Source organism: Mytilus edulis, chromosome 13 (assembly GCF_963676685.1).
Source record: "Mytilus edulis chromosome 13, xbMytEdul2.2, whole genome shotgun sequence".
Taxonomy (NCBI): domain Eukaryota; kingdom Metazoa; phylum Mollusca; class Bivalvia; order Mytilida; family Mytilidae; genus Mytilus; species Mytilus edulis.
The window spans coordinates 46,831,565-46,845,950 of record NC_092356.1 but is presented as its reverse complement, the minus strand read 5'-3'; the positions used below and the strand labels follow the sequence as shown (position 1 = coordinate 46,845,950).

Here is a 14,386-nt window from a genome sequence, read left to right as displayed (position 1 = left end):
ACAACAACTATGGAGGGCCAGCAACAGTTTACAAAACACTTCATAAGCACCACATGTTCCTTACACCTTGTGATTGTGTATGTATGCATAATACACATGTATATGTCTCACAACACACGAAAGAATTTTTCTCCAGTTGCTTTGCGTTATTGTAGTCTGCAATGCAATTGCTTTGTTTTAAGGCATTTTTTGGAAGATAACAACGTAGAATTCATACAAGACCAATAGACAGATTTATGTTAAAATAAAGACATCAACAAGAATGTGTCCATAGTACACGGATGCCCAACTCGCACTATCATTTTCCATTTTTATTGGACCGTGAAATTGGGGTCAAAACTTTAATATGGAATTAAAATTAGAAAGATCATATCATGGGGAACATATATACTTAGTTTCAAGTTAATTGGACTTCAACTTTATCAAAAACTACCTTGACCAAAAACTTTAAACTGAAGGGGGACAGACAGAAGAACGGTACGACCAACAAACGGACGGACGAACGAACAGACACACAGACCAGAAAACATAATGCCCCTCTACTATTGTAGGTGGGGCATAAAAATATAGCAGACAGCAACTTACAACAAGCATTACTCCTAACGAAGGACAGGCATATGCAAATTGTGGTGGGGTTAAATATTGTTCATCATCCCTCAGTCCTTCCTTAGTCTGAGACAGTGGTCTAACACCACAATATTAGAACAACATTTTAAAATCATTTTAAAACAGTGCTTGACTCAGCTAATTGGCATGAAGCACAACAAACAACTTAAAAAAAAGTACTGGTTTCAGAGTACTCATATAGACTTTACTGCATATTTGTCGGTTGAAACGTCATTCTGAAAGTTAACAAGTTTGTCAATGAACAAAAGAGATATCAGATAAATGTTAAGACACAGTAAGTTAACCCCAAAACACATCTGTTCTTATAACTACTTTACTGAATACTACTGGTTGACCCCGAGATGTCTTCGGGTTTGTGAATCAATTGAGTTGCTGTTTTATTGGCTTCCACCCAAATTTACCTTTCATTCATATTTATTAATACGAACTCTAGGCTTGCTGATAATTTTGAATGTGTGCACTTTTTACACTGGGATGTGTCAAGTTACTCACAGCATTTTTCTGAACTTTTCAAACACATTTCTATTATGCTCTTCTGTTTTTCGTATGGATTGTTGTTTATCCCAGAACGGTTGTAATGAAGTCCCACTGGATATCTCTTTTGTTAATCCTAACCAGCTCAGGTGGTCTACGCTCTGAAATTAAAATTACGTATTCATAATCGTTAATTTCCTATTGTAATGAAAAATAATTATGTCAATATCAAACTCCTTAACTTGTGCTTTGAAAACATTTATTGATAACCTAATACAAGTTTGAACTCCTACTTTATTCCTCCAAATAGCTATACAAATATTTCATTAAGATTCATTGATAATAATTCAGAAATTCAATAAAAGAAACCTTAAACAAGACCATCTTACGAAATTGAAAGTGAAAGTTCTGCTGTTAGATAAATAGACTGTTTGCAGATGGAGTACTCTCAAAGACGTGTAGTCTGACAATTTTCTTTTTTCTTAATGAACTTTAAGGATATAATTTAGTCAATAACTGGTTTGCAGACAGATACTTTGACATCAATTTAATCCTCTGATTATTCAATGTAAATCTTAATTATACATCGCAGTTCAATTGACAGATGTGCACTTAAATAAATATGTTTTAGAGATGCACATGAACTTCATCAGTGCAATGTTCACATGATGTTCACACAATAGTAACTTCACCCCACATAATGCAATGACAAAATCTATAATTTGCGGAAGGAAACTCGAAAATTCTTGAGATAGGAAAACAAAATAGGAGGTGCACAATGGCATTTTTTTGTTAATATTCATTGAATTTAAATAAGGAATTTTAGGAGAAGAAGTGGACACAGATGGGTATCACATGTAGCCATTTAAAAACAACAAAAATTCCCTTCAGTAAAACCTAAATAGGCCAAACTTAAAATACACTCAGTTTTATCCTTAGCAAGGGGATCAAGTCATTTTTAAAGGGGGAGGGTTCAAACCATATCTGTCCCCATTCAAAAGTATCGATTTAACTTCAAAAAATATTCCATGCTGCTTTTCGACATTTTCTAAAGACTATTTTACAGAGTAGTACAGTTATAAACTGACATTGATGTAAACAATAATGTGTCAATCTTGTCAATGGTGATTAGCCTAATGGAATAAAAAGTCACTTTCCACGAAACAATAACAAATATATTACATTAAAGTTGCAATTAGTGCATTATCAGGAATATTCCATTACAAAAGATTTTCTTGCTGTGTTGAAGACCTATTGGTGGCCTTTAGCTGTTTTCTGCTCTTTGGTTGGGTTGTTGTCTCTTTGACACATTCCCCATTTTTATTCTTGTTTTTATTTTTGTAACTAGTATGTAATAAATTTCAATAAATTTGCATTGACATTTGTAAAGTCTTGTTTTTTTTTATTAATTACCTAATTATATTTTACCTTTAACCTATAACCTTTAATATGTTTGTTGGACAACAGAAAAATATATCTCTGACTCATGTTTCGATCACTTTTTTCTTAGAGATTTAATAAATAACCAAAGTTATGTCTGATGATCTGATCAAAACAAAAATTTGATTGACATGTTTTTCTATTTTTTAAGTATTAAAGTTGCCCTTTATAGGGAGATGACAAACCAAAGTATTAACTAAAAAAATATTTTATAAATTTTGTTTTTATCTCTTTTACATCAATTATACATTGTTACTTAACTTATTCATTTATTGAATCTTTTGATATTTTTTATACAAAAAAACAGATAACTGTTGTACTGCACTCTCGGACAGCTAAATTCATAAAAAGTCATATATAAGAGTTTCCTTTCAAGATACATAGAAAACCTATTTAGTCTTCATCCAAAACTTGAACAAAAAGTCACGCATATCAATTTTCATATATATCCTATTAATATTGGGAAGCAGCTTGAGTGATGCAGATACAGTCTGTAAACCATATTTGTGCAGCAACATGTTTGTGTAAATTGAGTGTTTTGTTTATAGTGAGATTTCTATAATATGTTGAAGTGTACATTCTATAAAACTTTTGAATTGTGTATATTGTATAATAGCAATGGTTCCAAATTTTGTGTGTTGTATCAAAACGATGATTTTCTGTGTGGCAGTGTATATTCTAGAAACTTATGAATTGTATTCCTGATATGTTAGGCCTAAATTAATATATTGTTTGTTTCACCAATCCAGATACTGCCATGAAGCCAGATGTAGGTAGGTAGGAAGGGAATTAATTTTATTTTTTACATAAAGCTTGAACAATATAATGGTCGATCCTGCAAGCCTGAAAATTGGAAATGAATAAAATATTATGCGTTGGGCTGTTTTTGGAGGGTCAGTCAGGATTGAAGAAACAAACAATATTTTATGTTAGGCCTTAGGTTCACAATATTCTGCTAGCTGTAGCTTAAATAGTTAAATTATTATTACATGTTATATATTACTCTTTGTAAGAAGACCTAAGAATACCTTTAGCGATAAGTTAAAGTCTCTTTCCATGATTTTCATTTTTGAGGAATGAAGACTGTATTGTGATTATGACAATTATAACATATCTGTAGTTGTATGTGACACAGATATAAATAAAAAAAAATATTTGTTTTGATTTTCAATGTTTTTATCATTGGAATGTAATAATGTCAAGGTTTTACGCTTTGGAATTTTAATATTTAATCATACAAACAATTTTAAGATTAAATATCTAATTGTACAAGATAATAACAGTTCATCTTAAAACAAATATCATTTTCAAGAGTAAACAGTTTATACTATTTACCATGTGTGGTTTATGTAGAATGTCAAATCCAAGAACTTCTGGCCAATTCTTTTGTTGGTATCATTCAATATAAAAATTCAGATTACCTTCATAAATAATTACCTCAGAAAGATCTACAACAACGTTATATCTAAAAAAAATCTAAATTATAGCAAATATTATGATACTGTGGATTCATCATAATTTGTAGGATAAAAATTTTAGTTGATATTATTGTGGGTAAAGATGAACAAATTTCTTTTATTCGCTTTAAGTATATTTTGGTAAAACCACAATAACAAATATACATGTCTTCATATCAATTGGTGTGGATTGCTTAAAACTAGCATATTCATGGATATTTGATTTCGTGGTTTTGCCAATCTCTGCATACAAAGTGAAAATATGTTACTTGTTGAACATTTGAATTGGTGGTTAACCTGTACCCACGAAACCCACAAAATTAATGAATCGACAGTAGTACCTGTAATTTTTCTTTGAAATGTTCCACTTTGTTTTGAAGATCTTGAACCAATGGAGGCATTTCGCCATTTTCAACAAACACTTTCTTTTCTAATTTACCCAATCTGCAAAGAAAGAAAATATTATTCATAATTAAGTGGAACACATTTATTTCTGTTATGATATATGTCAAATTGATCACTTTCCATGTAAAATAACCCATTCTTGTTTACAATTGTTACAAGAAAACATTTTATATAACCTAGGTCAGTTCCAGAGTACCTGACATAGCATCCAGTTATTAGCGAGCTTGAACATGTTGCTCAGTCTTTAGTTTTTTATGTAGTCTTTTGAAGATGTAGCTGTTTGTCTTTTCATTATATTTCAGTTTTGGTATGATTTTGTTGGTTTCTCTTTGATGGGGTATGTTTTAAACCTCTTTTTATTTTATTTTTTTCTGCCTCAAGATTTGTTTTTAATCATAAACTTCATTAGTCCTTTTTTTTCACCAAAAGATATTAGTTAAAAAGTCATGGATATGCAATATTGATAAAACTGAAACTTTGTGTAACAAATTAATTTGTAGTAGACCTGGACATGACATATCTGGGCTATACATACATGTACAATGCATTTGTCATTTTCAATTATATAACAATCCTTATGTAAACACTTAAATGTCATTATGATATAAGACAGAAAATTGAATCGCCTATCTGATTTTGATAGCTCTTATCATTAATTATAGGTAAGTACCAGACTATATGGAATTTAAAAGCAATACGTAATATAAAATATTGTTCAAATATAGAATATATTTTAGAATTAAGAATAAGCTCTATAAGATGGATTCAAATCTAAACAGCTACTGTGAATTCAATTTTTTTGCTGCATACCATTTATTGTTTAAAAGGAAAATAAATAATGGTGTTATACATGTATTTGATATCATGGTTTTGCCAAAGTTGGCATAAAAGCCTGTAGATTTTTTGTTAACTTAGTTGAACTTAAGATTCATGATTTAGATAGCTAAGCCCACAAAATTCACAAATATTGGTATCCTTTGAATAACATATGCAACATGAAAGCTGAACGTTGTGCAACATCATCTGTAGCAATTTTTAGAATGATTTTAGGGGTCACAGGAACTCATAAAATCATACTAAAATTGAGTGTTGGCCTGTTTTTTTATCATTTTTAAATACGGTTATATAAACCGAATCCCTAAATTACAGGTTTTAGTGTTATATCTACCCTGACCTTGTAATCATAAGACGCAATATATTACATCTTTGCTCATAATGTTATGGATTGTTCTGTCCAAGAAGTGGACCCTCATTAAAGTTAATCCTTCAAAGGAATAAGGTGAAGTTATGAAATCGTACATTTTTTAAAATTATTTCCAACATCAATGGTATAATGGTTGTGAAGTTTCCTGGTAAACTAGTTTTAATACAATGAGTAAAGTTACATCTTTGTACTCTATTTCATTGGTCTCAGCTGTTTTGTTGTGAAGCCATTGAATTAATGATCTCTTTTACCAATAATCTATTAATGACAGGGCAACCAATACATATCTCAAGATGTTCTATTATACTGTCATTGACATTGAAAGTATCAATACTCTTTTAGCCTTTGAACTTGCTGCACTAAGGAATTTGTCACATGTGAAGCATTATACATTGTGATTTCCTACATTTAATCAAAACAATATCGTTTAAATTCAGAAAATGTTTGCAAGGATTTATTCTTGCCATTAATAAACAATGGACAAAAATTTGAGTTTAATTATTGCAATTTCAGGAAACGCTGAATACAAATAAATATCTTGAATTAAAAATGGGTTTTTATTTTTTTTTGAAACCGGATATTATTACTGCTAATAGTTTATTTACTTTAATTCAGATTCTTGGTACAGCCATGACAAATGTAAACAAAAGTAAAGAATGTTTTTAATCAATCCATTAGTTTCTTCATTCATATCAGTTCAAACACTTACACTGTGTGGAATGTCTTTTCACAACTGAGTTTTTGTAAATCTACTGCAAAAACAAAATTTAATGCAACAAGAATGCATGTGTTGTTGTAATAAGCATATATTTAACAAGGCCCACTTGAAATTCAAAGTATTGGAAAACAGGAAGCAAGAGTCTGACACCTACATTACAAATTGTCATCATTTAGCTACTGAGAAGTCAGTGTAGAGAAAATCTTTGACCGTACAAGGAACAGACAGACAGAATGTTGATTGTAATAAGGCATAGCTGCCACTTTAATTATTTCAACTGCATTAACGGCCAAAGCCCTTTTTAAGCTATTGATCAGCGTCTGAAAGCTACTAGTATCTCAAAATATGGTTTTCTTGAAAAGGTTATTATTCAGGAAATTCTATAAAAATGCAGACAATATATATATACATTCAACTGTACTTTTAAAATTTGATCAAAAAATTTCAGTTGCAATCTACATTGCATATTATCAGAATCCAAATATCTGTACAAGTGCCACAGTGTTGTGCATGACCTTCATCAACCTTAGATCTTACTGTCACATATTAGATAACAGTTCCAGTGAACACTGAAGCCTTGTTTAATAAATCAGAGGTGGTCCTATAGCTAAAATTTGAAGCTAATGTTATCTAAGTTGGTCTATATCTGATACAATTTATAAGAAATATAAAAAAAAACATGGTGAGGGGAAAAACTTAACAATACTATTTCCTGCTTTTCAACTTTAACCTAAACATGCTAAATAAAGAAGAGAAGTTTGGAAAATAAATAATTTGCTGTCATATATATAGAATACATGTAAAAATTAAGAAATAATTCATGGGGGCTTGAATATATCGTGATTTTACCACAGGTTGGCCCTTTATGACAAATATTTTACCCTGAGCGATAGCAGTGTTGGAACCTTTAGCTATAGTCTCTTAACAAATTCAAATTCATCACAAAATTCAAAATCCTGCCACGGTGATGAGTGTATACGTATGTACCATTGATATGTTCATGAATGCTCAATCTTATTTTTCTACCAAATCTTGAAAGTTGGAATTAGATTAAAGAAGACAAACCCCATACTATACTAGCCATGCTAGATAATATAGCAAAAATGCAATTGTGCTAATATAAGCATATCCCCACTTGTATTTCAATGTATCGGTAAACAGGAAGTGGGTTTTTGACAGATCTAACAATTGTTTAAATCTTAAAACTCATCACTGCCAAATTACAAGTGAGATACGAAGATGTTCTGTTCAATATTACTGAAAAAAAGGCGACAATTTTTTTTTTCAATTCTTTCAACATATTGAAATATTTAAAAGTTTTGTCAATATGGAGGTATTAGACTAAAAGATCTAAAGAGTTCATATATATATAATGCTACATGTATAACTTATCACCGTAAATTAAGCTGCTGAAAGAAGTGAGGTTAAACACAGTTAGGGTGAAGGTACAATGTATAGTCAAGTTATGCAAAATAGCCCTGCCTCAACTCCTAGAGGAAATACAATAGACATTCAGGAGCACATTTATCTGCATTTCTCAATTAACTGTTGTTTTGTTTATTATTTCAAATGTAATATTTTTAAGGTTGTTAGATCTAGAGCCAGTATCGATACATGTACCTGTAACTTTTGTATATTATTTATCAACAGGAATCAATAGTTATCTGGAACATTTGAATACAATAAAGTTATTGCATGGCTGTTCATATTATCTAATTTTCACAATTATATAAACACTCCATGGTTGTTCTGGCATAATTATAAATTTCTTTTTAATGATATAACGAGCGTTTCATTATCTGTACCTCTCCACGTAATTAATATTTAGAGATTTAAATACTGACTTTATCTAAAACTTGTTATGATTTCTATAGATACATGCTTTTACATTTTTTCAACCCTAGCAACAACACTCAAGAATTTCATTATTTAATAGTAGAATTTTCCTCTACATTTATACAACAATCAACCTATTATCATAAGTAGTTTTCTTTCATTTTGCTTTCAAAGTTAAATTGATCACAAAGACTTTTAAATAATGACAACCACATCAAACACTTAATTATGGAATTACTCTCAATAGAAAAATGTTCAATCTTAAAGTCACTCCATTATGAATATATATAACAAAGCACTAAATGCACTAGTGGAAGGTGTTTATTTTTCTGATTTACTACCCAATATGCACCATCTATGTGCAGTGTTGCACATTTGTGATTGAGAAGGCAGCCAGGGGCGTAGCTAGAAAGAAACGATGTGGAAGCAACTACTGCCGAGCGTAGCGAGGCCAAAAATTTTTGGGACCCTATTATGCAGAAATTTTTTTTTTTTCGGTTTTCGGTCATAGGACGGTTAAAAGAGGAGCTATATGTAGATAAAAATTTATGAATGTAAAACTATTAATAAATCTTCTGAATATAGTAATACATAAACAACAAATATTTGTGATACAGAATTTACTCAAAATTGTCCAAAATCTGCTCTTCGGGTCTGGGCAGAAACAAACTTCTCTATTACTTTGTCAACCTTCACACTGAAATGCCGTTGAACATGCAGTAATCATGGTAATGCTATGTAACTTTCGTTGTTCATTGTTGATCGTATATTTGTACATTTGATCTCAGGGCCAGCATGGCATGGTAGCACTCGCGAGATGTTATAAACCAGCGTACGTGTCGGCATCGAGCGACCTCCCAATTGAATTCGTCAAAATTACATGCTAGGTCAGTTTCGTATGTTTCAGACAATATTGAGATTTGTTCGTTTGTGATATTTCCTACAACACGATGAAGCCGTGAGATACAGCACAAAGAAACGATTTTCTGATAACTTGACGCGACTCCACTCTCCAGTTGCCATATCATATGGTCTATGAACGCAAAAAATAATGAGACTTTCCAATACTGTTTTGGCGTGGTTGCAGGGTGATTGGCTCGGCCTATTTTCAACGGTATCGAAGGGATCTTATAATTCTAATGCCGATTGGTACATCTCATTCCAAACTGATAAACTGTACACTGTAAAATGTGCTCCAAAACTACATATCTTAGAATAGACTGAGTATTACAAATTCAAAAGTAAAAATCTTGTAAGAGAAACAAGTAACCTTCCGATTTTGTCATAATTTCCAAAAAAAAAAATTATTTTGAAACCAAATGTCGTTATCTAATGATATTTCATCAATTAAAAAAAGTGACAACATAGGTGTTTCCTTTAACATTCAATTTATAATCTTTTATTTTGCCATTTCTTTTTTTTGCATGCCGAATCAATGTGCATGCAACTTCGGAGCTACGATCTTTTTCTGAATGAACAGCTTCATCAACACTTGTACCTAGGTTGTCAAACTAATATCCAGTATAGACGGAAAAGACACCAACAGTCTCCGATTCCGATTGACAAACTCATCTCTCTCTCTTCTGCTTTTTTTTTTTATTTCTTTCTTTTTTTTTTTTCTTTTTTTTTGTGTGTGAAAACGACGTGGATGCACATGCTGTCGTGCCTCCGGGTAGCTACGCCCCTGGCAGCAACGAGATGTAACTTACACAAAATGCAGAATACTGTCAACAGCCAGGGAACATTACATCAATTAGCTATTATTTTTAATTAGATAATTTGATAATTTTACAAGAATAGCTCACAAGGAATAAGAATCATTCTTGCTATTAAATGTGGACTCTGTACATTGGTTTAATCTGAAGACTGCCCTTCTATGATTAGATGCCCTTTTAACCAAAACCAATGTCCTGAACATGCATAAAATATTTGCCACTGGACATTAAGCAACCAACAATCAATTTAACCAAAACCATGATTTAATTACAACAAAAACATGGGTGCACAATGCATGATGTCACAATGGAATTTGCAAAGCCAAAGTTGAGTATGGACATTTGTTAGGGATTCCAAGCATCACTATTTCTCTCTCCTTTTTTTTTAAATCTCAAAACTATTTTACCATAACCGGTTGGTTTTCTTAAACATTTTAGCTTTTTTAAACCAAAATAGATGATATTTTCAAACTATTATACACTTCTCAAATGCTAAATTTAACAATTTTTACAAATGTAATGCCTTCCATGTTTTATTAAAACTAAAGTTCTACAGATCATTGTTAACTTTTAAAAATGCAACAATAGAACATGTAGAAATGTTTCATCTTTTATGTTATTTACATGTACATCTGAGAAATACAAATAAATAAAATTAATGACAACAATTATACAAGAAGCTTCACAATTATATGTTGTGTATGTTAATTTGTTCTGGGTTATAAATTACAAAAAGATCAAGTCTTGATAAAAATCTATTTTGTCCATTTATTTCTATTTTCAAAATATTTTTATAGTAAAATCATATGTGCATTTGGATGGCTTCAGCATTTCAGGACTAGGAAATAGATTTTTTAGTTACGTTTTTTTTAATTTTTTATTGTACCAATATAATGTACATGTTATTTCTATCATCAACAATCTTATTTGTCTGTTTATAATAAGGAGTATTACGCAATGTCTTTAAATATAATATCAGTATCTGTTCATCAAGTACGACTTCATGTAAATATACATGTAATAGTTACATGTAGTTACATGTAGTGTGACCAACATATTAAAAGAGTTCATGTAGTATATTTTATTATACATTGCTATGCAACATTTTCAAATTATACTAAGTCAAAATTTTGGTATCAACTATCACCTATCTTGATTTCCTGTTGAATATTTTTTTTTAAATACAACAAATTACTTTCTCAAAAGCTTAGGACAATAATATATACTATACTTTTGCTCATATAATATCAAAGACATCTAAAGTGTAGCTGCCTGTCATGCCTGTTCAAATATTTTTATTTAGGTTTCATATAAGCATTCATGTTCTAGCTTTCACATGTTTAAGGTCACACTAGTCTAACAATGATTTTTTGGAAATATATTTTTACATAATTTTAAAAGTAAGTATCATAAATGGAAAGGGCTTACATCTATAGGTGTCACACCACCAATTACTCCCGATAATTTAGAACATGTACATGTGAAAGTAGGCCTACTCAGACAAAAAATAGTGCATTTGATGTCATTGTTTACTAATTAAACTAACCAACAAATTGGCAGAAATGAAACTTTTGGTGAAAGAGAAATATATATTAAGACCATTTTGAGCTCAAATTTACTTGTTTATGAGTTTGCATTCAAAATTGAGGATAGTATATTAATTTAAGATTTCCAAAAAACCAGGGGTTATTTTTAGTAGTACCTCTATTGGGAAGACCTTATATTTTTTATATGATTTTAAAGATCTGTTGAAAATTGGCATGTAGAAAACTGATATATGTACGATTCAGGATATACCTGGTTTCTATGAAGGTAAACTTAAGGTAAAATATTTAGAAAGCTGTAAAAATTGCAAAATTTGGTTGAACAGATAGGGACTTTTAATTGGTGGTATGACACCTATAGCCTATGCCTGTTGCCCAATTGATTTCAATTTATTCGAATAAAATACTGTTTCCATACCATTCCTGGATATATCTTTTTAAAACATATTTACTACCTTCATCTTGAAAACTTGTATGCACATGCATGCATGTACGTGTATAGTATACTTGATCATGTCTATTACCTTGCTTCTATGGCAGAGAAATCCACACCCAGTTCTGTACCTGTTGGAGCATCTGAAAATATATGTTAAAATCAGTTCTAACCAATAAAAAATAAGTTTATAATTAGGTCCAACATCTTAGATTATACTGTGGATTCATTAATGTTTGTGGATACCAATTTTCGTGGATTTCGTGGGAACAGGGGAACAACGAATTTAAATGATCAACGAATTACAAATTTTCTTTTAAAACAAATGTATGCAGACTTTGTCAAAACCACAAAATTTAATATCTAGGAAAATGCAAGTTTTCTTCAATCCACAGTTTGTTAAAAACTGTGAGTTCCAACCAATGACAAGAGTTTAAAGTTTAAAGTATGACATCAGAACATGTACAGTTACAGCCAGGGGGGTAGAAGAACTGGCATCAAACAAAATCTCAACTTTAATAAATACAGTTCAAACAAACCATCAACTATCATAGTGCTTTAATGTTTTTTCAAAGGAGGGAGGCTGTCATATGGAAAAGGGGGAATAAATCTCTTAATTACAAGACGTACGGCCATGACATGTTTGTATGGACTGTCTCTGCTAAACTTTGTTTGAGAGTGATAGATAACGACTAGATTACATTGTGGCCTTAGATTTAACTGTATGGAACCATCACAAGCTACTTGACTCTTTTTTGTTAGCACAATACTTTAATAGTTTGCATTATCAGTATCTGTATTTCCCACTTCTGTTATACGGATGGGTACGTCACAGATTCCTTTTGGCTATTGTGTGATGGGTATTATTTAAATATAAAAAAATCTGGAATTTTTCTGAAGGTATTTCTGACACTAATCTATGACATGGTCATATTAGAAACCAGACCAGATATAAACCTGGTTGTCAACAAAATCCTGATATAAATCACTCAAACCTAGATTTGCTATTACACTAAACAAGATTATCTGGTAATAGATGTTCAATCAATATTTATCTACCACTCCAATGTATTGTTATTTGATAAAATTTAGGCACTTAAAAGTACTAGATGATCTGAATTATGACACCTCAAGATAAAATGATATAATTAAATAGCTCTATAATTTTAATAAATCATTATGTTGAGGTGACCCAATATGTCAATCACTACTTCTGATAATTGTCAAGAATTTATTGATAGCTTACTATATGTGAGCCATTTTACACTTCACATGCTAATGGGGCACAAATTGGACACTTTACTTCATAAAACGTAAAGCTGTATACAATATCATGAATCAATTTAGACCAATATTGTTGCAAAATTACTAGAAAATATATCAAACAGATAGAAAAGATGAAATGCATTTGTGATATATGAAACATAGTTAAGGGATTTTTTGGTTAATCTCACCACTTTATTTTAGAAAATATCCAAATTGGGAGACTGTTATCAATCCATGTATTTATATAATAATAATAATAATAATAATAATTCTTTATTTAAAGAGGGTTACACAGTTAGCTGTAATCAAAGAGCTGAAGAGCTCTGAGGGAAAAGACGGCCATTGTTTCAATTTTTAGGGGGGTATCTTTTGATAGTCTACATACAAAGAATGAGCAAAAGAACAGCTAGAACATATAGAAAGGCTAACAATAATGAAACTGATTGTTGTTTATTGTTATTTCATTTCCATAGTCAAGAATTCATCATAGAGACAATTTGGACCAATGAGATCTGCACCTTCTAAATCAAAACATTTGATTAAAGTTGGGAGTTAATTATCTAAAATTCAATTGAATTTAACAACTACTACAATATATTTTAGAATTTTAATTATGTACAACTGAACGGCAGGCTAAGACCATTCTCAATTTTTTGTGACAGTATTCTCAAGAAAGTGAGGACTGAAAAATCTATTCAGTTTTAATTTTCCATTGATAAAGTTCCCAGTTACAACTCTCATCACAGGGATACATGTACTTATAAAATCAAATATGATTGATATAAGCTGTGTGAAGTTTGTTTCCAGATCCCACATTTTGATATATCTGTAAAATTCATGACTAAATAGCTTTAAACTACAAAAAGCAATATTTAAAAAAAAAAAATGGGGAAAAAAATGACCACTACAATAATTATGTTGGTACGCAAAATTATTTTCTAATTGATGACCACTTATCATATATATACTTAATGTGACATTTTAGTGTTCAGATACATTAACTTTCATTTTAGTGGGTAATTACTCATCAATTGAGGTGCTCCTTAATTGGAGAAAGATTCTAAAAACATAACTTTACCGAAAGAATTAAAACTGCAGTTGCTCTCCCCAATCTCAATAGGTATAAACTACAAAAAGCAACCTTTTAATTTTTTTAATTTTTTTTTAACCATTTCAATAATTATGTTGCTACACAAAAAAAATTTTATATAGAAGACTACTTATCATATACTTAATGTCACATTTTAAGTGTTCAGAAACATTTACT

The 14,386-nt window shown here is 30.6% G+C and overlaps 1 protein-coding gene across 3 annotated transcripts in view; it reads right to left on the bottom strand.

Moving 5' to 3' along the window:
• Positions 1–14,386, bottom strand: part of LOC139500661 (high affinity cGMP-specific 3',5'-cyclic phosphodiesterase 9A-like) — a 68,784-nt gene that overhangs the window by 40,471 nt on the left and 13,927 nt on the right. For 2 of the 3 annotated variants that reach the window (XM_071289434.1, XM_071289436.1), the window contains exons 3-5: positions 11,945–11,996; positions 4,340–4,442; positions 1,120–1,262 (exon numbers count right to left, since the gene is read on the bottom strand). In XM_071289434.1, coding sequence (XP_071145535.1) covers positions 1,120–1,262; positions 4,340–4,442; positions 11,945–11,996 — 298 coding nt within the window. The remainder of the gene's footprint in view (positions 1–1,119; positions 1,263–4,339; positions 4,443–11,944; positions 11,997–14,386) is intronic. The other variant, XM_071289435.1, reaches the window with a different exon arrangement.